This window comes from Ovis aries, chromosome 9 (assembly GCF_016772045.2).
Source record: "Ovis aries strain OAR_USU_Benz2616 breed Rambouillet chromosome 9, ARS-UI_Ramb_v3.0, whole genome shotgun sequence".
NCBI classification, from domain to species: Eukaryota; Metazoa; Chordata; class Mammalia; order Artiodactyla; family Bovidae; genus Ovis; species Ovis aries.
Window position 1 is genome coordinate 52,980,253 of NC_056062.1, and position 25,311 is coordinate 53,005,563.

Below are 25,311 nucleotides of genomic sequence, written 5' to 3' on the forward strand. Positions count from 1 at the left end.
ATCATTTAGGAGAAAGTGACTAAAATTAAGTAGATAGTTGAGACTATGGAAGGCTTTGGAAGCTGAGCAAAGAAGTTTAGATTTGATGAGGCAGAAAATAAGACATCGAAGCTTTTTAGCATAAGAATGACATCACTGCAGAGGTGGTTTAGGAAGTGTGGTGTGGCAGTAGTGTGTCAGACTGGTAATGTCAGAATCTGGAGGCAGAAGCTGGCTCAAGGTCAGTCATTGTGGTGGATACATTAGGAGACTATGTATTATTATTGTGTGTTTTATTATGTATTATTACTGAGGGGATTGTGGGCAAATAGAAAAGAACATTGAAACCAAATCCACAGAGCAAACTTATTGACTAAATACAAGCAGTGAAGAAAGAGTCAAAGATTCCGCTTAAGTTCCCAAGCTTGGCCTGGGGATGGAGGGGTGAAAAGCAGGGGCTGTAACAGTGAGACCCAACCCTCTACCTTTCAAACATAACGGTTTAAACAACCAGTGCAAAGAAGAAATAATATGTTCATAAGCTTTTTTTATTGTTTAAACTAGAAAAAACCATCATTTTTCAACATGATTTTTAAGTGACATAAATATGTAGTTTAATGAAACCATGTTAGGGGCTGTTTTATTTATCACATTTAAAGATTATACTTATATTAGTCTGTTAATATTACTTATACTAAATAAGCACTGAGGAACTCTACTTTTATTTATTAATTTTATTTTTACTTTTGGCTGTGCTGGGTCTTTGAGGCTCTGAGGGCTTTTCTCCAGTTGCAGCGAGTGGAGGAACTGTCTAGTATGTGGCATGCAGACCTCTCCTTCTGCTGGCTTCTCTTGCTGCGGACTGTAGGCTCTAGAACATGCAGGCTTCAGTAGCTGTTCAGTAGTAGCACATAGGCTCAGTAATCCTGGTGCACAGGCTTCTTTGCTCTGAGGCATGTGGGATCTTCCTGAACCAGGGATCAAACCCGAGTTTCCTCCATTGGCAGGCAGATTCTTTACCACTGAACCACAGGAAAGCCTTTGAGGAACTCTTTTATGGAAGGTGGAACAATGTAAGTCCAGGCTAGTTTTGTATCTGAGTAATCAAGATTGCCAGGAGAAATATCAATAACCTCAGATATGCAGATGACACCACCCTGATGGCAGAAAGTGAAGAGGAACTAAAAGCCTCTTGATGAAAGTGAAAGAGGAGAGTGAAAAAGTTGGCTTAAAGCTCAACATTCAGAAAACTAAGATCATGGCATCTGGTCCCATCACTTCATGGCAAATAGATGGGGAAACAGTAGAAATAGTGTCAGACTTTATTTTGGGGGGCTCCAAAATCACTGCAGATGGTGACTGCAGCCATGAAATTAAAAAATGCTTACTCCTTGGAAAAAAAGTTATGACCAACCTAGACAGCATATTCAAAAGCAGAGATGTTACTTTGCCAACAAAGGTCCGTCTGGTCAAAGCTACGGTTTTTCCAGTAGTCATGTATGGATGTGAGAGTTGGACTGTGAAGAAAGCTGAGTGCCAAAGAATTGATGCTTTTGAACTGTGGTGTTGGAGAAGACTCTTGAGAGTCCCTTGGACTGCAAGGAGATCCAACCAGTCCATTGTGAAGGAGATCAGTCCTGGGTGTTCTTTGGAAGGAATGATGCTAAAGCTGAAACTCTAGTACTTTGGCTACCTCATGAGAAAAGTTGACTCATTGGAAAAGACTCTGATGCTGGGAGGGATTGGGGGCAGGAGGAGAAGGGGACGACAGAGGATGAGATGGCTGAATGGCATCACTGACTCGATGGACGTGAGTTTGAGTGAACTCCAGGAGTTGGTGATGGACAGGGAGGCCTGGCGTGCTGCAATTCATGGGGTCGCAAAGAGTCAGACACGACTGAGCAACTGAACTGAACTGAAGTAAGATTGATTAAACTAAAATATCTATAAACGGTGCTGTTGTACTTCACAGTTGCACATAGTCGTATTTAGTAAAGACTCATTGAATGCATGAGTGAAAACAAATCCAGGACTAGGTCATGAGGTGAACTGTACACAAGGTGAAATATGACATTAATGGGAGGTGAGACTTTTTGTTGGAGATCAATAACCAGGAGGAATTCATTGGTCCCCATTTATAGGACTTTTAGCAAGACAGAATTGCCACTGTGCATTTGGCAAAAGGAAGGAAAAAAAAATGTCCCAACACCGATCCATAAGTACCCTGCAGCCCCTTCATGGGGGTGGGGGAAGGAAGAACTGGAACAAACGAAAATCGATTCCGTTTGGCCTTGCCCTCTTATGTCCAATTTTGTGACTCTAAAGAGACACTTCTCTGCAATTCATAGTGCAGCTGCAAAGAGCAGACACAGAACTGTAAATTAGAGGTCAATTTTCTTTACTCTAGAAAGTTCTAGAGTATTTTGGGTGATATAGTATCTGTTGTCTCTTGAGTATTTAGGGTGATATAGTATCTGTTGATATAGGTCAATTTTCTTTACTCTAGAAAGTTCTAGAATATTTAGGGTGATAGAAAAAGAAAATATTAGTCATATAAAAGATGAAATTCATTTCCATATTACTTATTTTATTGGGTCAAACATATAATTATCCTTCATACATCCTTAAAAAAATGTTAAAAATCCTCAAAAGGGAATTCTGCATTTGGCTTAAAATATTTTTATTTATAGTTTGTGAAATTAAAGAGAAATAAATTACTTTTCATTATTCTTTTTTTTTAACACTAGATTCCTCTACTTCCTTCCCCCAACATACCTTTTGTTTTCTTAAGGTGACTGTATTTATGACTTTTTGTTTATTTTGCCCCATTATGTATTTGAATTCTGGTCATCATTTGTGAATTGTCCACACATTATATAGTTCACTTTTCCTGACTGTTTGCCAAATATTTTAGAATAGTGATATCTTTAAATTTTTGCAGATTTTTTTGGTTTGCTAATCATAAGATGTTTATAATAATGTGGTTCCAGCATATATGTTACTTTTTACATTAGTTATGATCATGAATTACTTCATCAACTTAGTCATGACAGTGAACTTAATGGACCAAGTCATCCTACATTTTTGAGATATTTTCCTCACCTGTACCAAATCCTAAAATTCCTCTGCTATGTGCATAACATTAGAAAGATGGTGAAAAATATGGTGTAATAATATTGCCATAAAACTTCATCCAAGAATTTAATAGGGAACTGTTTATGTTCTGCAAGGTTTTTCATTTTTTCTTGATAAAATTATATGCTTATGTGGCCTCCATAATACTAATATCTACAAGGAAAAAGTCAGGGTCTTGGCTCATAGTTAGGTAGGATTGCTGGTCAAATCTTTATTCAACAAAAATGGTTTCTGTCATTGCGTATCACAAAAATTTCACATCTTAAAGTAAAATGGGTTTTGCTCTCTGGCCCACTTTTCTAGTCCCTGTTTTACATCATTCTCATTCATTTTGGCACCTCTTTTCTCTGCTGTGTAGCTTCCTATTCCCCCCAACTCTTCTTGCCAACTCTTGTCATGATCCTGAGAGCCTCCAACTTCTGTACGTCCTAATCTAACTTTCATTGACTTCAGTGATGTTTGACTTCCATCCCTATCCCCACTTGCTTCAGAAATCCACACCCATCTGGATCTTGTGAAATCCATCATCTGACCCTTGTCACCACCTCACTCTCTTCTGCATGAGTTTCTCCTCACCACTAGCCCAATCCTATCTCTTACCCACATTCTCTATCTACATCGTTTTACTTATGAAACCTTCCTATGATGCTACACCAAATTCTGCATGCCCCCCCATTTCCCTGGTCCTTTTGATAGCAAAACTCCTCAGAGAATTGTCCATACGTCACTTCTCCATTTCTTCCTCTTCATTTTCTCTTATATCCACATCTAGCGGGTGTTTGCCTGCACCACTCCACAAAAGAAGTTCTGGTCAAAGACCCTAAGGACCCGTTCTTTATCAAACGTCATGGCCAATTCCTAGTTCTCATTTGACTAGACCAACTAGTGCCTTGTAGCAAGTTCACCTCTCCCTTCTTTTTGAAACGTCTCTTTCATGAGGCTTCTCACCCACCATTCTCTCCGGATCTACTTCATGGACTGCTCTTGCTGAGTCTTCTTCACTGTTTTTCTCTTATCTGGGGAGGGCACAGTGCGAATGTTCCACCCCAGTTCAGGCAACGAAGAGGCAGCATTCATATAGGAATTTAAAAACAGTAGTAAAACTGACTGGAGATTAGCCTGCTTAATTTTTATTTTTACCACACACTGGCAATTCTAAACAATTTCAAAGTTAAAGCACTTCACTCTGCAGAGTGGGCTGCTCACAGTGTCCTCTGTTTTGGTTTGCACTGCATGAAAGTGTATCCTGGGTTCAGTCACGGTCCCTCATATATTCTCTGTTGGTTGCCCAGTTGTGTCAGACTCTTTGCGACCCACGGACTGCAGCCTGCCAGGCTCCTCTCTCCATTCTCCAGGCAAGAATACTGGAGTGGGTTGCCATGCCCTCCTCCAGGGGATCTTCCTGACACAGGGATTGAACCCACATCTCTTAAGTCTCCTGCATTGGTAGGTGGGTTCTTTACCACTAGCGTCACCTGGGAAGCCTGTCAGTTACTCATGAAGTGAAGTCGCTTAGTCGTGTCCGACTCTTTGTGACCCCGTGGACTGTAGCCTGCCAGGCTCCTTTGTCCATGGGATTTTCCAGGCAAGAATACTGGAGTGGGTTGCCATTTCCTTCTCCAGTGGATCTTCCCAACCCAGGGATCGAACCCAGGTCTCCCGCATTGTAAGCAGATGCTTTTACCATCTGAGCCACCAGGGAAGTGTATTATCTATTACTTCTTCCAGTGATTTTCAACTCAGATTTCTCTTCCAGGATCTAGTTTCAGAAACTTACATTTTTACTAATCAGGTCTCCTCTAGTTCATGTCCAAAACTGAGCTCATTATCTTTCCTCTCACCTCAATCTTGGACTTTTTGACATTCCTTTTCTTTCCAGTAGAATCACTGTTCTTCCTTTATTCATGATTTCTCCTCAATGGTGACAGATGAAAGTACAATGAATGTTCCAGTGTCCTTTTTCTTAAAAAAAAAAAAAAAAAACCAAACTCCTCCTCCTCCATCCCATCTTCTGTATAGCATCCCAAACTTGTAGATGTGATCATGGCATCCCCTGCTTAAAACTCTCACTTTGCCCAGATCAAGGGACCCTTTATTGTACTTGCATCCAGGCAAAGAAGAAAAAAAACTTGGCTATGACTCAGAAACCTTTTTTTTTTTTTTCTGCCGCTAATACAGTCCAAAGAAGCAATGTGCCAAATCTCATCAATCTGTTTGCTCATTAATGAATGATTTATTAAATAAACATTTCATGGGTATGCATAAGTATTGTCTTGAAAATTCATGGTAGGTTCCAATAGTACATTTTTCATTCTTGGCTCCAGCCTAGCCTTTCTAATCTTCCTTTTCTGGGACTATTCATACTTTCACTAACTTTCCCTCTCCAGATTTATTTTACATATGTTTGTATCCACCATGCCCTAGGTCAATTCTCGTAAGTATAATTTGGGCTATATGACTATATAAATTTGACCTTTCCTAATGTGGTGAAATCCAGAAAACTCCAAACAGTAAAAACCTGAGGATTATTTACATACACTTTAGGAAACTTTTCTGCATCTTAGGTTAATGGTAAATTTATTTCAGCGATTACACTGTTGATAAAAAGAATTGATCTAGTCATGTGAGGATTTTCTTTTATGGCCGTATATAAGTCACGAAATAAATAAGTCTGCACATGGGAAGCAATAAGTTCCCATATATATATATATATGCTAATATATATATATAACTGTATAAGATAGTTTATTATAAATAGTAGTGGTGCATTCCATGTTGGCATATTTACAAGATTAAATATTTAGAAAGTATAGTACAAAGATGGTATTTCCTTCTTTTGTGTGATCACCTAGAGGTGATAATAACAACTTCCATTTTATCCTTCCAATGACTTCTTGTAGCAGACAGAATGGATCACTTTTTCCTCACTTGACAGTGGGAAGACCGACTCCAAGATGCTCATCAGATCAGATGCGTGCTCAGTCGTGTCAGCTTCTTTGCCACCCCATATTCTGTACCCCGCCAGGCTCCTCTGTCCATTGGATTTTCCAGGCAAGGATACTGGAGTGGGTTGCCATTTCCTTCTCCAGGATGCTAATAAATCAGTTTAAATCTACAGGGCTTGAGGCCAGAGTTCTAATTCCTATTTTATACCTTTCTCAGTGAACTTGCCTTTGTGCAAACACTAATGTATCATCTCTGGTTCATTAATAATTCCTTCAGAGGAAAAAAATAAATGAATTTTGTTTTGAGAATGTTTTTGGCAGCTCATATGCTGTAGGTGACTGCAGCATAAGGAATAGTCTAGAAAATTACTCAACTCAATGTCTGTGTATAAATGGAGATTTTTGGAGTTTTGGAGATTGCAGACCTGTATTCTGAAATTTGGTTCATCTGGGAGTTTTTCTCTTAATAGAAGGCTGATAGTGGGAGTTTGGACAAAAGGTTCATTCAGGGTTTTCCATAGGATCTTACCAAAAAACCCAAATGAACTTATTTAGTTCCTTTCAGAACCCAGTACATTTGTAAATGGCCAAACCACTGTGAAGCAAACAGTCTTTACAATGTGGTTCACATAGCATGTTTAATGCAGCATATATAAAATTTGCTTAGCGCTTTAGAAAAAAAAAAAAAGAACTTGCAAACTATATTGTTTAGGAAACCAGTGTTTGGTCTTGTTAACATTTGCTATTTCTAAAACATCTACACAAATAATAGTGATATTGAAAAGGTTTAAAACACTAACTCAAATGATGGACAGAGAGTCCATTATATATATAACTGTAATCTAAAATGTCAAAATACCAAACATGCAGTCTTTTCTTTGAAAAGCTTCTATTTAGCAGTGTGGACCAAGCCAGAGAAGAATCATCTGTGAACACATCTACTAATTATTCACTGCTAGATGGTCTTCCTAGGTGGCACTAGTGGTAAAGAATCCACCTGCCAGTGCAGCAAACTCAACAGATGAGGGTTTGATCCCTGGGTCAGGAAAGTGCCCTGGAGCAGCAAACAGTAACCCACTCAACTATTCTGGCCTGGAGAATCCCATGAACAGAGGAGCCTGGTCCATTGGGTCGCAGAGTCAGACACCACTGAAGTGATGTAGAATGTGGATGCTTTATATTTATTCATTTTACTTCCTCTTATCCCCTGAAACGTGGGTATTTTTGTTTCCATGTTAACATATAGGATCTTAGATTTCAGGGAAGCTAAGTAACTTGGGCTTCCCTGGTGGCTCAGAGGTTAACGCGTCTGCCTGCAATGTGGGAGACCTGGGTTCGATCCCTGGGTCGGGAAGATCCCCTGGAGAAGGAAATGGCAACCCACTCCAGTAGTCTTGTCTGGAGAATCCCATGGATGGAGGAGCCTGGTGGGCTACAGTCCATGGGGTCACAAAGAGTTGGACACGACTAAAGGACTTAACTAAGTAACTTGCCTCTTCAAACAGTTAGAAAGGGTGGAGGTGGGGTTCAAGCCTGGGTGCATTTGGTTCTTAAGTGCATGGTTATCTTTTCTTTTTTTCTTTTTTTTTTTTTTTGCTTTTCCCTAGTACAAACATATACAAAGGTGCAATCAATATTCTCTTAATGAAACAGTTTTTAAACAATATAAGCTTCTATGGGCCACTTAGCTATAGCTGAAGTGGGCAGTTTCTATGTCAGTGATGTCTCACCTTTTATCTTTGCTCAAAATTTCAAGCGAAGAGAATGAATCTCAAATAGTTTCCTTTTTCTTTTTTAAAATGACTATTATTTCAACAGAGTTACTTTCTCTGGTTCTCCACAGCCAGAGGGAATGATGGTTTCATGCATAATGGTTCCAAAGACATTTGTCCAAGTCCCTCATTGAATATGATTGAAGTAAAATCTTGGGAATGATGAAATCATTGCAGATTCCAGAAAGCATTTTTTTTTTTAAGTTTCAAAATTGATTCAACTCTAGAATTGTTGTGGTAATTTTAAAACAAAGCAGTCTTCAGGGAGCAGCACCTATCGTTACAGAAAATTTTGAGATAAAAGTGTGAGCAAAGTTATAGAAGTTTCCAAGAACCAAATAATGACTGAGACAAAGAAATGCAAATTCCCGTATCAGAAATGATATCCTCATGAGGGGTCTTTGATAGAACTAAAGGAAATAGTGATAAAGATGCACTACTGGACATTTATTTTTTCTATTAAATAACTTCAAAACACTTTTAACCTAATATGAGGCTATTCAGAAAATTTGTCAAATGCAGAGTAGTAATAGAAAGTAGAGGATTAAAAACTAGCTAGGGCTTCCTTGGTTGCTCAGCAGTAAAGAATCCACTTGCCAATGCAGAAGACATGGCTTCAATCCCTGGACTGGGAAGATCCTGGAGAAGGAAATAGCAAACCACCCACATTCTTGCCTGGAAAATCTCTTGGACAGAGGAGCCTTGGCAGGCTATAATCCATGGAGTCCCAAAAGAATTGGATACAATTTAGCAATTAAATAGCAACGAATGAGATAGAAAGCAAGAGGCTGAAATAAGTAGCCAGTGTTCCAACTGAACAAAGGCAATGACTGAGTAGGTTTGAGTAGGGTCTGTGGTCTGTGTTAGAAGCAAATGTGTTCCCATGTTGATGAGCAACCTAGGCAATCCAGCATAGTATGCTAAAAAATGAAAATCATTTCAGACAATATAAAGAGAGATTGTGACAAATCCTATAAGGACTTGAGTTTAAATAAGTGGGCAATTGATTGATATGTAGGAATATTCAGTTATCCCTCAATTATAAGAGAGGTTTGATCTTTTAAATTCAAACAATCAAATAAAATAGAAGCTTAAATAGAGAGATGTATTAGGCACTAGTAAATTTAAGAAAAAATATTTTAGTAACAGTACTTTAAAGTACAAGACATTAAGAGGATATATTAGTAATTTATTGAAACTACCTGATATCAGGAACTTAGTAAATTCTTTTGAGGTCCCATTACACTGAGGTCATAGATGACTCAAGGAGTAGAAAGAAGTGATTGCATGTTTCTGGCCCAGAGGTCCCAGGAGATACTGCTCCCTTACCATATAAAAATAACTTGCAGGTAAAACCAAACAAGGCAAAATATAGGAGCTTTACTTTTCTAGAAAACAAAAAATTACAAATCCAACTCCATTCAGATAATTGACACTAGAGCATCCAATGCACTTCAGTCTATTACTGCCTAGAAGAAATCATTTAAGAGAAAACACTGCAAATCAACAACGATGATGTTGCCTGGTTACTCAAAACCATTTGATAGCATGCTGAGTTGCTCAGCTTTTTAGAAGCACGTTCTTTGTATCCACATAGGAAAAGGATGGAGAAGACCCCTTGCAATCATTTTTAATTGCAAAGTTGCTTCATCTGGAAACAGTCTTCTCTTTTGCAATGTACAAGAAAGTGCAGAGGTTTTTATTAAAATGTAAACTACCAGAATAGTAATAAATGTTCAACTTGATGCATTCTTCTAAATATGGATATTGTTATGGTAAATCTGCTTTGAAGGCCTTTGAGCTGTTTTTTAGGAAGTAAGAAACTCAAACGTTTTTAGGCTTCTTGGCTCAGGAGTCCTGGGGGCTGCCTGGAGGCAGCCCTGTCCAGGGGAGAAGACAGAGTTTTGGAATCAGACTCACTCAGTTGAAATCCTACTACCTTTTTCCCACTCTGTGCCTTTGGACAAAAATTACTTAAAACATCTAAGTTTGCTATCTCATCTCTTCCATAAAAGCAATGGTTTTTCCGTGACAGATTCACTGTAAAGATTAAGGAAATGCATGTAATATGCTTAGCACCTAACAGGTTTTCAACAGTTGCTCACATATTATTTTAAAACTTGAGTATCTTCTAGTATTTTCTCCATATTCCTGTTCTCTAAGATACTTTCTACAATGAGTCACTGAGATGAGGTAGAGGTGGGAGGGGCTTCAAAAGAAATGGGAGGGGCTAGAAAAGTTGTTGACATGTGTGGATTCTCTTTCAGAATTTGGTCTTTTTCTCCAAGAATAAAATAAGAATGGGTTAACATTCTTTTTTTTTTCTTAAAGGATGAAAGTAAAATGGAACTCAAAATGTTACCTAAGACTACAGAAAGTATTTTTCTTTCCATTATTTTATTTTATTTTTTAATTTTTTAAATTTTTTTAATTTTAAAATCTTTAATTCTTACATGCGTTCCCAAACATGAAGCCCCCTCCCACACATCTCTCCCCACAACATCTCTCTGGGTCATCCCCATGCACCAGCCCCAAGCGTACTGTATCCTGCGTCAGACATAGACTGGCGGTTCGATTCTTACATGATAGTATACATGTTAAAATGCCATTCTCCCAAATCATCCCACCCTCTCCCTCTCCCTCTGAGTCCAAAAGTCCGTTATACACAGCTGTGTCTTTTTTGCTGTCTTGCATACAGGGTCGTCATTGCCATCTTTCTAAATTCCATATATATGTGTTAGTATACTGTATTGGTGTTTTTCTTTCTGGCTTACTTCACTCTGTATAATCGGCTCCAGTTTCATCCATCTCATCAGAACTGATTCAAATGAATTCTTTTTAACGGCTGAGTAATACTCCATTGTGTATATGTACCACAGCTTTCTTATCCATTCATCTGCTGATGGACATCTAGGTTGTTTCCATGTCCTGGCTATTATAAACAGTGCTGCGATGAACATTGGGGTACATGTGTCTCTTTCAATTCTGGTTTCCTCGGTGTGTATGCCCAGCAGTGGGATTGCTGGGTCATAAGCCAGTTCTATTTGCAATTTTTTAAGGAATCTCCATACTGTTCTCCATAGTGGCTGTACTAGTTTGCATTCCCACCAACAGTGTAGGAGGGTTCCCTTTTCTCCACACCCTCTCCAGCATTTATTGCTTGCAGATTTTTGGATCGCAGCCATTCTGACTGGTGTGAAGTGGTACCTCATTGTGGTTTTGATTTGCATTTCTCTAATAATGAGTGATGTTGAGCATCTTTTCATGTGTTTGTTAGCCACCCGTATGTCTTCTTTGGAGAAATGTCTATTTAGTTCTTTGGCCCATTTTTTGATTGGGTCGTTTATTTTTCTGGAATTGAGCTGCAGAAGTTGCTTGTATATTTTTGAGATTAGTTGTTTGTCAGTTGCTTCATTTGCTAGTATTTTCTCCCATTCAGAAGGCTGTCTTTTCACCTTGCTTATATTTTCCTTTGTTGTGCAGAAGCTTTTAATTTTAATTAGATCCCATTTGTTTATTTTTGCTTTTATTTCCAGAATTCTGGGAGGTGGATCATAGAGGATCCTGCTGTGATTTATGTCAGAGAGTGTTTTGCCTATGTTCTCCTCTGTTAACTTAATATTTATTCTGTTTGGTGGTATATTCTTCATTTTGTGTGCTAAATATTTTACTAAAAATAGTGATACATGATTATTTAATTAACAGATCAACAGGAGGAGTAGAGATGTGTAAATTTTATAAGCCAATACTATCTTAGAGTATACTTGGCAATTTAAATATCCACCCATTATTTTAAAAAAGTCCAGCTTCCATTGACCATGTGCACATGCTTCCTAAACTTACTGATAAGAATATAAAAAGCACATGGCTGCTGCAATAACCAAGTGCAGATTAGATTAGATTTATTCACAAGTCCCAGCACACTTAAATGTAGAATTCTGCTTATGTATCTAGATTGCTTTAAAAAATTAAAAATTCTAGATCTTTCCCTGATCATTATATTTGTATGGATTATAGGTTTGGTTTTTTTTTTTTTTAAGTATTATTGCAATTTGCAGGGGGTGGGATCAAGATTTGCCATATGAGAACTTGATGATTTTTGAACTAAGATTAAATGCCTGAATGTTATCAATTAACTTGAAGAATAAGTATTATTCAAATAAGGGAAGGGGAAAAGGAGTAATGAGACTGATAAGCTTATGAATAGAAGTGGCAGGGCAAGGAAAGAGAGAGGGGTAAGGACTTTTACTCTCATAATTAAAAGTAAGAACCCTAAAACTTTAGGTTTTAAGCTTTGCCTTTGGAGATGTAACTTTTGGGGTTGGTGTAAGAGAAAAGGTGGTTAGCAGAACTCAGCTCAAATGAGAAAAAAATGAACATGAGAAGTAATTACAGTATCAAAAGGAAAGTCACTTTTAGTGTTAAAGATGGAGAAGCTCTATACAGTCAGCAGAAACAAGGCAAGGAGCTGACTGTGGCTCAGATCATGAACTCCTTATTGCCAAATTCAAACTTAAATTGAAGAAAGTAGGGAAAACCACTAGACCATTCAGTTCAGTTCAGTTCAGTTCAGTTCAGTCATTCAGTCGTGTCTGACTCTTTGCGACCCCATGAATTGCAGCATGCCAGGCCTCCCTGTCCATCACCAACTCCCGAAGTTCACTCAAACTCATGTCCATCAAGTCGGTGATGCCATCCAGCCATCTCATCCTCTGTCAGGTATGACCTAAATCAAATCCCTTATGATTATACAGTGGAAGTGACAAATAGATTCAAGGGATTAGATCTGATAGACTGGCTGAAGAACTATGGACAGAGGTTCGTGGCATTGTACAGGAGGCAGTGATCAAGACCAGCCCCAAGGAAAAGAAATGCAAAAAGGAAAAATGGTTGTCTGAGGAGGACTTAGAAATAGCTCAGAAAAGAAGAGAAGCTAAAGTCAAAGGAGAAAAGGAAAGACATACCCATTTGAATGCAGAGTTCCAAAGAATAGCAAGAAGAGATAAGAAAGCCTTCCTCAGTGATCAATGCAAAGAAATAGAGGGAAACAATAGAATGGGAAAGACTAGAGATCTCTTCAAGAAAATTAGAGATACCAAGGGAACATTTCATGCAAAGATAGGCACAATAAAGGACAGAAATGGTATAGACCTAACAGAAGCAGAAGATATTAAGAAGAGGTGGCAAGAATACACAGAAGAACTGTACAAAAAAGATCTTCATGACCAAGATAATCACGATGGTATGATCACTCACCTAGAGCCAGACATCCTGGAATGTGAAGTCAAGTGGGCCTTAGAAAGCATCACTATGAACAAAGCTAGTGGAGGTGATGGAATTCCAGTTGAGCTATTTCAAATCCTGAAAGATGATGCTGTGAAAGTGCTGCACTCAATATGCTGGCAAATCTGGAAAACTCAGCAGTGGCTACAGGACTGGAAAAGGTCTGTTTTCATTCCAATCCTAAAGAAGGCAACCAAAAAATGTTCAAACTACCACACAACTGCACTCATCTCACATGCTAGCAAACTAATACTCAAGATTCTCCAAGCCAGATTTCAACAGCATGTGAACCATGAACTTCCAGATGTTCAAGCTGGTTTTAAAAAAGGCAGAGGAACCAGAGATCAAATTTCCAACATACACTGAATCATTGAAAAAGCAAGAGAGTTCCAGAAAAATATCTACTTTTGCTTTATTGACTACACCAAAGACTTTGGCTGTGTGAGATTACAACAAACTAGAAACTTCTAAAGAGATGGGAATACCAGAGCATGTTACCTCCCTCCTAAGAAATGTGTGTGCAGGTCAAGAAACAACAGTTAGAACTGGACATGTAACAACAGACTGGTTTCAAAATCGGGAAAGGAGTACGTCAAGGCTGTATATTGTCATCCTGCTTATTTAACTTACATGCATAGTACATCATGTGAAATGCCGAGCTGGATGAAGCACAAGCTGGAATCAAGATTGCTGGGAGAAATGTCAATAATCTGAGATATGCAGATGATACCACCCTTATGGCAGAAAGCGAAGAGGATCTAAAGAGCCTTTTGATGAAAGTGAAAGAAAAGAGTGAAAAAGTTGGCTTAAAAGTCAGCATTCAGAAAACGAAGATCATCACACCCAGTCCCATCATTTTGTGGTAAATAGATGGGTAAACAATGGAAACAGTGAGAGACTTTATTTTCTTGGGCTCCAAAATCACTGTAGATGGTGACTGCAGCCATGAAATTAAAAGATGCTTGCTCTTTGGAAGAAAAGCTGTGACCAACCTAGGCAGCATATTAAAAAGCAGAGACATTACTTTACCAAAAAGGTCCATCTAGTCAAAGCTATGGTTTTTCCAGTCATCAGGTATGGATGTGAGAGTTGGAGCACCGAAGAATTGATGCTTTTGAACTGTGGTGTTGGAGAAGACTCTTAGAGTCCCTTAGACTCCAAGGAGATCCAACCAGTCAATCCTAAAGGAAATCAGTCCTGAATATTCATTGGAAAGACTGATGCTGAAGCTGAAGCTCCAATACTTTGGCCATCTGATGTGAACAACTGACTCATTGGAAAAGACCCTGGTGCTGGGAAATATTGAAGGCAGGAGCAGAAGGGGACAACAGAGGATGAGATGGTTGGATGACATCACCAACTTGATGGACATGAGCTTCGAAAAGGCTCTGAGAGTTGGTGATGAACAGGAAATCCTGGTGTGCTGCAGTCCATGGGGTTGCAAGACTTGGACATGCCTAAGCAACTGAACTGAACTGACGTCATTTTGGTTAAGAGAGCTTTTGTTGTTTACTGGTCCAACTCGTTGTGACCCCACAGGTTGTAGCCTGCTAGGCTTCCCTGTCCTTGGCTATCTCCTGGAATTTGCTCAGATTCATGGACATTGAGTCAGTGATGCTATCTAACCATCTCATCCTCTGCTGCCCTCTTCTCATCTTGCCTTCAATCTTTGTCCCAGCATCAGGGTCTTTCCCAGTGAGTCGGCTCTTTGCAGCAGGAGGCTAAAGTAGGAGTTTCAGATTCCTGAATAAAACTGTATGGATTCAAATCATAGCTCCACCACTTGCTTGGGGCATCCTAACACATATAAAGGGCATCAATCAGCCTCAGATACTGTAAAATGTTAGTGGTAGTGATGGTGGTTGTAATATACTATACAATCTGACTGTTCATACTATAATCAATATACTGTTCCTCAGAAAATGCAGTAATTACTCCTACCTTGTGTTAATAAAAATAATTTGATCCCATTTTCAAATATGTGATCATCACCAAATGGACAGAATAGAGTAAAATACTAGATGAATTGTCAGTGGTATTATTCTTAAATAGTATTAAGTAAGAAAGGTCAGGTGCTGAAGAACACCAATTAGTAATCTAATTAAATAGCCAGGAAAAGAGACAGATCGTGTTAACAGCAGTCAGATTTGTTATTACAGAGCAATTATTAAAGTAAAATATTGAAAGATGCTATATATCATTACTAAGCTTTAAACATGTCATTTTACACAGGCAGAAAAGTATAGATTAATCAGTTCACTTGATAAGTTAAAAGCTCCTTTATTAAAATATTTATATCATTTGTATAAAGAAGGCAGCACTGTTGAGGATATAAAAAGAATTATATGGCATATTGCACTGTGAAAGAAGTGAAAAGTGTTACTTGAATGGTCATGTCCAACTCTTTGTGACCCTATGGGACTGTAGCCCTCTAGGCTCCACTGTCCATGGGATCCTCCAGAAAGAATACTGGAGTGGAATAGCTATTCCCTTCTCCAGGGGATCTTCCCGACCCAGGGATCAAACCTGAGACTCCCACATTACAGGCAGATCTTTACCATCTGAGCCACCAGGGAAGCCCCAAGAATCCTGGAGTGGGTAGCCATCATTGTATTCCCTTATAAAATTATTTAAACAAGCCATTCTCTTCAGAACAGTCTCCATAATTGTGAGATTAAATAACAGATTTTGGTTTTGACATTTTATACTTTCCGTAAGGGCTTCCCAGGTGGCTCAAGGATATAAAGAATCCACCTGCCAGTGCAGGAGGTGAGTTCAATCCCTAGATCAGGAAGATCTCCTGGAGGAGGAAATGGCAACTATTCCAGTATCCTTGCCTGGAAGATCCCATGGACAGAGGAGTATGGTGGGCTGCAATCCAAGGGGCGGCAAACAGTCAGACGTAACAGCAGCTAAACACACACACACACATTTCCTTAAATCACTGTCAAATGAAAAGATTTCTATGTGGCAGCAAAGTATTTGGTTACAGTTTATATTTAAGGAATATAATATTTTATGAAATATCAGAGTTTTCATGGGACTAGTGAAAATTTCTTTCTTACCTACCTCCTCCCTTCAACTCCCCCAAATCCTCATACTCTTAGTTTGCTAGATTTCATGAAGATAGGAAAACCTTTATAGACTCCTAAATACTGTGGTAGTGGACATATCCAAAATTTCAGACATTTTTACCAGGCAGACCTGGGTTTTATTTCAAGCTCTGTCAGTTTCGAACTTGGGGACCTGGAACAAATGACCTTAACCTCTTTGAGCCTCTAGACTCATGATTTGTAAATAAAGATTAATCATTGCCTCCTGATTTTATTGTGAAGGTTCACTTCAGTTCAGTCACTCAGTCGTGTCCAACTCTCTGTGAACCCCATAGACTGCAGCACACCAGGCCTGCCTGCCCATCACCAACTCCTGGAGTTTATTCAAACTCATGTCCATTGAGTCAGTGATGCCATCCAACCATCTCATCCTCTGTCATCCCCTTCTCCTCTCACCTTCAATATTTCCTAGTATCAGGGTCTTTTCAAATGAGTTGGCTCTTCACATCACATGGCCAAAGTATTGGAGTTTCAGCTTCAACATCAGTCCTTCCAATGAATATTCAGGAATGATTTCCTTTAGGATTGACTGGTTGGATCTCCTTGCAGTCCAAGGGACTCTCAAGAGTCTTCTCTTCTCCACACCACAGTTCAAAAGCATCCATTCTTCGGTGCTCAGCTTTCTTTATAGTCCAACTCACACATCCATATATGACTACTGGAAAAACCATAGCCTGGACTAGATGGACCTTTGTTGGCAAAATAACATCTCTGCTTTTTAATATGTTGTCTAGGTTGGTCATAACTTTTCTCCCAAGGAGTAAGCATCTTTTAATTTCATGGCTGCAGTCACCATCTGCAGTGATTTTGGAGCCCCCCAAAATAAAGTCTGACACTGTTTCCACTGTTTCTTCATCTGTTTGCCATGAAGTGATGCGACCAGATGCCATGATCTTAGTTTTCTGAATGTTGAGCTTTAAGCCAAAATTTTCACTCTCCTCTTTCACTTTCATCAAGAACAAAGAGGCTCTTAAGTTCTTCTTCACTTTCTGCCACAAGGGTGGTATCATCTGCATATCTGAGGTTATTGATATTTCTCCTGGCAATCTTGATTCCAGCTTGTGCTCCATCTAGCCCAGCATTTCTCATGATGTACTCTGTATAGAAGTTAAATAATCATGGTGACAATATACAGCCTTGATGTACTCCCTTTCCAATTTAGAACCAGTCTGTTGTTCCATGTCCAGTTCTAACTGTTGAGTCCTGACCTGCATACAGATTTCTCAAGAGGCAGGTCAGGTGGTCTGGTATTCCCATCTCTCTCAGAATTTTCCACAGTTTATTGTGATCCACACAGTCAAAGGCTTTGGCATAGCCATTAAAACAGAAATAGATGTTTTTCTGGAACTCCTTTGCTTTTTTGATGATCCAGCAGATGCTGGCAATTTGATCTCTGGTTCCTCTGTCTTTTCTAAAACCAGGTTGAACATCTGGAAGCTCATGGTCACATATTGTTGAAGCCTGGCTTAGAGAATTTTAAGGATTACTTTGCTAGCATGTGAGATGAGTGCAATTGTGTGGTAGTTTGAGCATTCTTTGGCATTGCCTTTCTCGGGGATTGGAATGAAAACTGACCTTTTCCAGTCCTGTGGCCACTTCTGAGTTTTCCAAATTGCTGGCATATTGAGTGCAGCACTTTCACAGCATCATCTTTGAGGATTTGAAGTAGCTCAACTAGAATTCCATCACCTTCACTAGCTTACATGAAGGTTACATGACTGCTTTTACACAAATAGTTTACCACAGTAGCTGGCAGAGATGGAAACTTAATAAGTTTGTCATTGTGTTCTTTTTATTATCATAAATCTTTGAAAAGTAGCAATCCTTTGATCAAATTTACTTAGATACTGTTTGTTGTTGTTCAGTCACTACTGATGTCTATTTGAACAAATCTGTTGGATACACTGAACTGTGTATGTGTGTGCAATGGTAAGATTATTTGATAAAATAGGATTGTTTTTCCCTAGAAAAGAGGCAAAGAAGTTATTTTAAGCACAATATTTATATGTGTATATGGTGGTGATGGTTTAGTTACTCAGTTGTGTCCAACTCTTTGGGACCCCAAGGACCATAGCCTGCCAGGCTGCCCTATGCATGGGATTTCCTAGGCAGGAATATTTAAGTGGGTTGCCATTTCCTTCTCCATATGTATATATAAGAGGACTTACTTGTTTTTGGTATATTTGAGAAAGCTTTGAATTTATAGAGTCCTAAGGCTCCTGGGAAGCTTTCATAAAATTCTCATCTTGAGATTCATCTGTTTCAGGATATAGGGTGTAATGTAATGTTTTGAATAAAGGTGTCCTAGGTGATGCAAAGAGTCAACTCATTGGAAAAGACCCTAAAGCTGGGAAACATTGGGGGCAGGAGGAGAAGGGGCAACAGAGGATGAGATGGTTGGATCCATCGTGGACTCAATGGAGGTGAATTTGAGCAAACTCTGGGATATAGTGAAGGACAGGGAAGCCTGGCTTGCTGCAGTCCATGAGGTCACTAAGAGTCAGACATGACTTAGTGACTGAACAACAAGGTGACTTTGATATTCTTCACTCTCTCCTTGATCAAGAATATGTTAAAATGAAATTTCTTAAGGAACTCACAATTTATTGAGTAAACAGACATAGATCACATATTATTGCAATGCATCAGAAGTGCTGAGACGTATAAAAGCTAATTGTTATGCAAGCAAAGAGGAAGTGACCCTTGCTTTGGGTTTTGAGGGATGAATGAGAGTTCAACAGAAGAACAAAAAACATTCAAAATATAAAATGAACAATATCAATCAAGGTATAATGAAGGAAGAAGTTGCCAGGAGGAAAAAGTGGGCTTCTTGAGTGATCTATTGATTAGACATCGATGCTGTGATCTATTTGGAAGTTATTCCTCAATTCTTTTTTCTCAAGACTAACTTAAGATATAGTTACAAGATAATTGTTTTTTTTGTTGTTGTTGGTATTATTGTTGGGAATGGGTACTGTGTATTTATTATGATTGTATTGTTTTTAAACAGTTTACCAACAAAAGCCAAAGATCTTGTATGTAGCAGGAGAAACAATTAGTGAACGTAATAATAGTGCTTTGGTGTGCACTTCTATTTTCAAGGTTAATTATTTGTTTAATTAAAACCTTCAGAATCAACCACAGATGCTATTGCCTAGAAATATTAGATAAACTCGAGTCTCTTTGGCAGTGTAAGAATTGTATAACAACTTTTTTATCCTCTCAGTAATATATGAGCTTTTCTTACTTTGAAGTCCATATCACATTTTACCTTTATTTGTGTTGTTTTCTCTTACAGTTGCTGATTATCTATGTAATTATTTCTGCATTTTACAAATGAGGAAATCAGGGCTTAGAGAGGTTAAGTAATATACTTGAAGGTTCCCTTACTTGGAAAGTGCTAGAACTCTGATTTTTACTCAAGCAATTCTGTTTTCTTGAAAGATAGTTCTTGAGATATTATGAGAGATTAGACTGGAAAGACATGGAATTCCAGGCAGGGAAATTGTTGTGGAGGCTATTGAAATGATCAGGAAAGATACAAGACAGAGAAATAGAGAAACAGACATGAAAGGTACATTGTAAAATGAAATGAATAACAAGTGTTGAATTGATGTAGAGAAAAAATAAGGTGTTGAAGGTGATTCCTGAAGTCTTGTTAGTCATAGATTCTCCTATAACAGGGAACTCGAAGAGCAGAGTTAGATGGAACTTAGGACTTGGGCGTGAATTTAGCAAACCAGGATGCTGTCAACACTTCTGCTCTGGGGCTCAAATAGATCAGAATAAAGATGTGGATTTATTGATGACTTGAACTTATTCTTCAGTCTTCTGCAAGTACTTGTTTTCTGTTTTGGTCTCTAACATCATCTCTCCTGTATTGTGTTAGTTGCTCAATTGTGTCCAACTATTTGCGACCCCATGGACTATAGCCGGCCAGGCCCCTCTGACCATGGAATTCCTTAGGCAAGAATACTGGAGTGGTTTCCCATGCCCTTTTCCAGGGGATTGTCCAGACTCAGGGACTGAACCCAGATCTCCTGCATTGCAGGCAGATTCTTTCCTGTATGAGGTAACAGGGAATTGTATATTGAGAGGTTTTCTTTCTTTTATTTTTTTGATAGAGAAATAAAACTATGTTCCCAGTTTTATGCAATGTACCATTGTCATTGTAATATGTAGGCTTGGCCAAATAACCAAATGCGAAAAATCTGAATGAGCCTTTCCTGTTTCCATATTTTATTCTCTATGATTGTATTTGTTGTGTGTGGCTGATCATGAGAATGAGATCTAGGCTTACTATTCTTTTGACTCATTTGGCCAGCCACTAGGGTGTAAGGTGTGCCAGTGAATTCTACCTGGTGCTTATCTCATTGAAAGTCAAATTTGGGGTTCTGTGGTATTGACTGACACTGCAGAGCTGACCGTGGTGTGCTGACTACCTTTCATTCTGATGTCCTCTGCAGAAACTGCCTCTTTGGGAGCCAGGACCTGTGAGGATGATCTTACAGAGCAGCAGTTGAGAGCAACCTCAGGTAATTTGTCTTATTCTTGTCTGTCTTAAATGAGTTACATTTGTTACTCTCATAATCTATGAAATAAACTCTCTGGAACTGCCCTAGCTAGAACTGATCAAATCACACAAAAAATTTAAATCCTATATAGAGTATATCAAAATTATATATAATAAATATATAATAAAAAATTAAATATAGTCAAATTTGAATGCATATGTAAAGGAAATTCTCAGAGAACAAATAACTTCTGCTGGATAATTTCTCACATCTACATTTATACACAGTGACATTTTTTACATAAATGGGTGGTTTTATACAACGTGAAAGTCAGTAAGCTGGGTATTGTTTCTCCCCCAAGTCAAATGACCTGGATGCTGGAAGTTAGTTTTGGTAATGAGTTGATTGGATTTTTACAACTGTGTCAACGCAATCACTGGCTCCTATGATTTGCATGCTTAAGTGTGTGTTAAAAAATGGAGGCTATGCATTTTTACCTGCATTATATTCACATAGTTTAAGAGGAATTTCATCCATGTTGCTATAATACACCTCATTTATTTCTGCTATAAAATGATCCCAGTTTCCAGATTTACACAATTGGAATAATAATGTCAATACAGAACAAAAAATGATTACAAAAAGTCCCTCACATTTATAATGGGGTTTTGAAATATGTTTTAAAATTTCAAGTGAAACTATCCCTCCAATATAAAGTCATGACTCCTCTCTTTAAAAATTTTTAGAAGTAAAGTTTACCTTCACCTATCCCTATCTCATGCAAAGAGTTGACTCATTAGAAAAGACCCTGATGCTGGGAGGGATTGAGGGCAGGAGGAGATGGGGACAACAGAGGATGAGATGGCTGGATGGCATCACGGACTTGATGCACATGAGTTTGGGTGAACTCCGGGAGTTGGTGACGGACAGGGAGGCCTGGCGTGCTGCGATTCATGGGGTCGCAAAGAGTCGGACATGACTGAGCGACTAGACTGAACTGAACTGAACTGAATGCCTATCTCATGAATGCTTTTTTTAAATTTATAAATCATTATTTATTTTTCATCTTATGTTACTTTTCCATAGAAAACCAGAGAATATATTTAAAATAAATTAGCATAAACTTAGTTTATCTTCCTCACTTCAAGCCAAAAAAAAAAAAAATCGCATTAATGACTAGGTTGAAAATAATAGGGCAAAAATCAAAACTATGAGAAACATATCAAACTAAAAAGAGATCACTACCTGTCAATATATTTGTTTTATAAACAAAGACATCAAAATTTATATCTTCAACCTTTCTGAGAAGCTTTATATTTAGATACTCCCATGCCTTCTGGATAGTTTCATGGAGATGTTCTACAAAGAAATCAAATATAACAAATTCCAAATTGAGCTCTCCTCTGCAAACCATTTCTTCTTCTCTTTGATCTTAATTGATTATATCATACCATAGTCCTCATTACCCCAAGTAGGAAAACTCAGAATCATCAATTTACTCAAAATTGCCAGGAACTGTTGGGCATAAGTTTTGAATAAGGCTGATTAGTTCTCTCATTTTTAGATGTTTTGTGTGTATGTGCCAAATCACTTCAGCCGTGTCTGACTCTTTGCAACCTTATGGACTTGTAGCCCTCCAGGCTCCTCTGTCCATGAGATTCTCTAGGCAAGAATACTGGAGTGGGTTGCCATTCCCTTCTCCAGGGGATCTTCCCAACCCAGAGATGGAACCCAAGTCTCTTATGTCTCCTGCATTGGCAGATGAGTTCTTTATCACTAGGGCCACCTGGGAAGCCCTTTTAGATGTTATTTCTATACAAATAAATTAGTTATTTTCAGATTTCAACAAATATGATGAAGGAAGTAGAGCAGAGGTTTTCAAAGTGTGGACCCCTTACAGACAGCATCAGCACAATATGGGAACTGGAAAGAATGCAGATTCTTAGGCCCTCTCCCAGACTTACTGTATCAGAAGCACTAAAGATGGGGCCCGGCAGTCTAGGGTTTAACACGCCCTCCAGGTGACAGTGATTCCCACTAAAGTCTGAGGCTTCCACCTGTCTGACTGGTGAGGTGCTATATTAGAAACAGTGGTCAGAGAAGTTCTCTAAGGAAATGACAGGTAAGTTGAGTACAAAATAATAAGGAGCAAATTAGGGGAAAGACATTACAGACAGAGGGAAGAGGTCGGTCATATTCTGTGAAGAGAAAGAAGGGTAGTGTGGAGAGAGATGAGTGAAGAGGAGAGCAATGTAAGGTGAAGTCATAGAAGCAGACAGAGGCCTGATCAGTATAACCACAGTGGAGAGTTCCTATGTTATTTTAAACAAAATAGGAAGCCATGGCAGGGCTCAAATGGTAGAATGGCTCAATTTTATTAAGGTGTGCTGAATAAATTGTGGGGAAGCAAGAGCAAGTCTTTCCCAGTAATGAGACCATTGCAAGCTATAGGTAAGCCCTTAATGGTGCTGGCAATGAAAATGAAAAGAAATAGATGGATTTACTGTATACAAGATATCCTGGAATTGGAATTAATAAGACTTGCTGATAGCTTGGTGTGCACATAAGGAGAAAGAAGTCAGTGGTGAGCCTTGCTTTTGGTGAATGGTGGTACCATTCACTGAGATGGTAAAGACTGGGGAGAAACAGAGTGCACTGAAAGGTGATCAAGAGCTCTGATTTGACATTTTAAGTTTGCTATGCCTTTCAGACATCCAAATGGAGGTGCAAAATTTAAACCAGTGGACCTGGATGAAGTTATCTAGGGATATCGTTCAGTTTAGTCAGTTCAGTCGCTCAGTTGTGTCCGACTCTTTGCGACCCCATGAATCACAGCACGCCAGGCCTCCCTGTCCATCACCAACTCCCCGAGTTCACTCAGACTCCCGTCCATTGAGTCTGTGATGCCATCTAGCCATCTCATCCTCTGTCGTCCCCTTCACCTCCTGCCCCCAATCCCTCCCAGCACCTAGTCTTTTCCAATGAGTCAACTCTTCACATGAGATAGCCAAAGTACTGGAGTTTTCAGCTTTAGCATCATTCCTTCCAAAGAAATCCCAGGGCTGATCTCCTTCAGAATGGACTGGTTGGATCTCCTTGCAGTCCAAGGGACTCTCAAGAGTATTCTCCAACACCACAGTTCAAACGCATCAATTCTTCGGCGCTCAGCTTTCTTCACAGTCCAACTCTCACATCCATACATGACCACTGGAAAAACCATAGCCTTGACTAGACGGACCTTAGTCAGCAAAGTAATGCCTCTGCTTTTGAATATGCTATCTAGGTTGGTCATAACTTTTTTTCCAAGGAGTAAGCATTTTTTAATTTCATGGCTGCAATCACCATCTGCAGTGATTTTGGAGCCCCCCAAAATAGTCTGACACTGTTTCTGCTGTTTCCCCATCTATTTGCCATGAAGTGATGGGACCGGATGCCATGATCTTCCTTTTCTAAATGTTGAGCTTTAAGCCAACTTTTTCACTCTCCACTTTCACTTTTTAGTTCCTCTTCACTTTCTGCCATAAGGGTGGTGTCATCTGCATATCTGAGGTTATTGATATTTCTCCCGGCAATCTTGATTCCAGCTTGTGTTTCTTCCAGTCCAGCGTTTCTCATGATGTACTCTGCATATAAGTTAAATAAGCTGGGTGACAATATACCGCCTTGACGTACTCCTTTTCCTATTTGGAACCAGTCTGTTGTTCCATGTTCACTTCTAACTGTTGCTTCCTGACCTGCATACAGATTTCTCAAGATTCCTCAAATCCAGCATTCTTTGTGGATAAGAAAATAGGACTTAGGACCAGTGCTGGAGACATTCCAATATTTAGATTTTTAATGGAGAAGTCCCCAGCAAAGTGGAATAAGAAAGAACTTTCAGAGGGGTATGGCATCACAATAGTCTGAGTCAATGAAATTCAAGAAAGGGAGTTTTTCAAGGAGAAAGGAGTAGTAACTAACATCTTTAGAGCAAAGTCAAGTAAGATGCAAAGTGGCCATTGGATTTCACAGCATGGAAGTCATCAGTGGCTTTGAGAAGAGCAATAGATGTGGAGCCAGGCCAGGGATGGTTGAATAATGAACATGATTGAGTAGAGAGAGAAAATTTAAACCAAAACAAAACCACCCAAACCAGACCAAAACCAAACAAATGCTTCTTTTAGGTTTAATTGAATGCAAATAGAGGAAGGCAATAGAATTTAGACTCCTCTTTTTCTTTTCCCAATTTTGCTTCCTAAATGGAACTCAGTGTTCCAGGTAACAAGTTCTGCCTGCCTTCTGTAATTCCAGCCCTGGGGTTGGTTCTTCTGGAACACTGACAAATAAGGCAATCACTGTTTTCAGTAAATGTGTACCTATTAGGGGAGGTAGGTAATACTGATTTCCATATGTTAACTTGTTTTACACTAATGCACAAGAAAAAGAAAAAAAAAATTTATCCAGAAACACTAATCTTAGTTCAGCATTCAGGGAAGACTTTTTGGAGAAAGAAGCAATTAAAAGAGAGGGGGGACATATGTAGACCTATGGTTAATTCATGTTGATGCATGACAGAAATCAAACCACTATT

General features: G+C 38.9%; 1 protein-coding gene across 8 annotated transcripts in view; it reads left to right on the forward strand.

The window, feature by feature from the left end:
- The window catches only part of ZFHX4 (zinc finger homeobox 4), a 212,899-nt gene that overhangs the window by 154,981 nt on the left and 32,607 nt on the right, over positions 1 to 25,311 (forward strand). For all 8 annotated transcript variants that reach the window (XM_027973070.2, XM_012183892.4, XM_027973072.2 and 5 more), the window contains exon 5: positions 20,694 to 20,762. In XM_027973070.2, the coding sequence (XP_027828871.1) occupies positions 20,694 to 20,762 (69 nt within the window). The remainder of the gene's footprint in view (positions 1 to 20,693; positions 20,763 to 25,311) is intronic.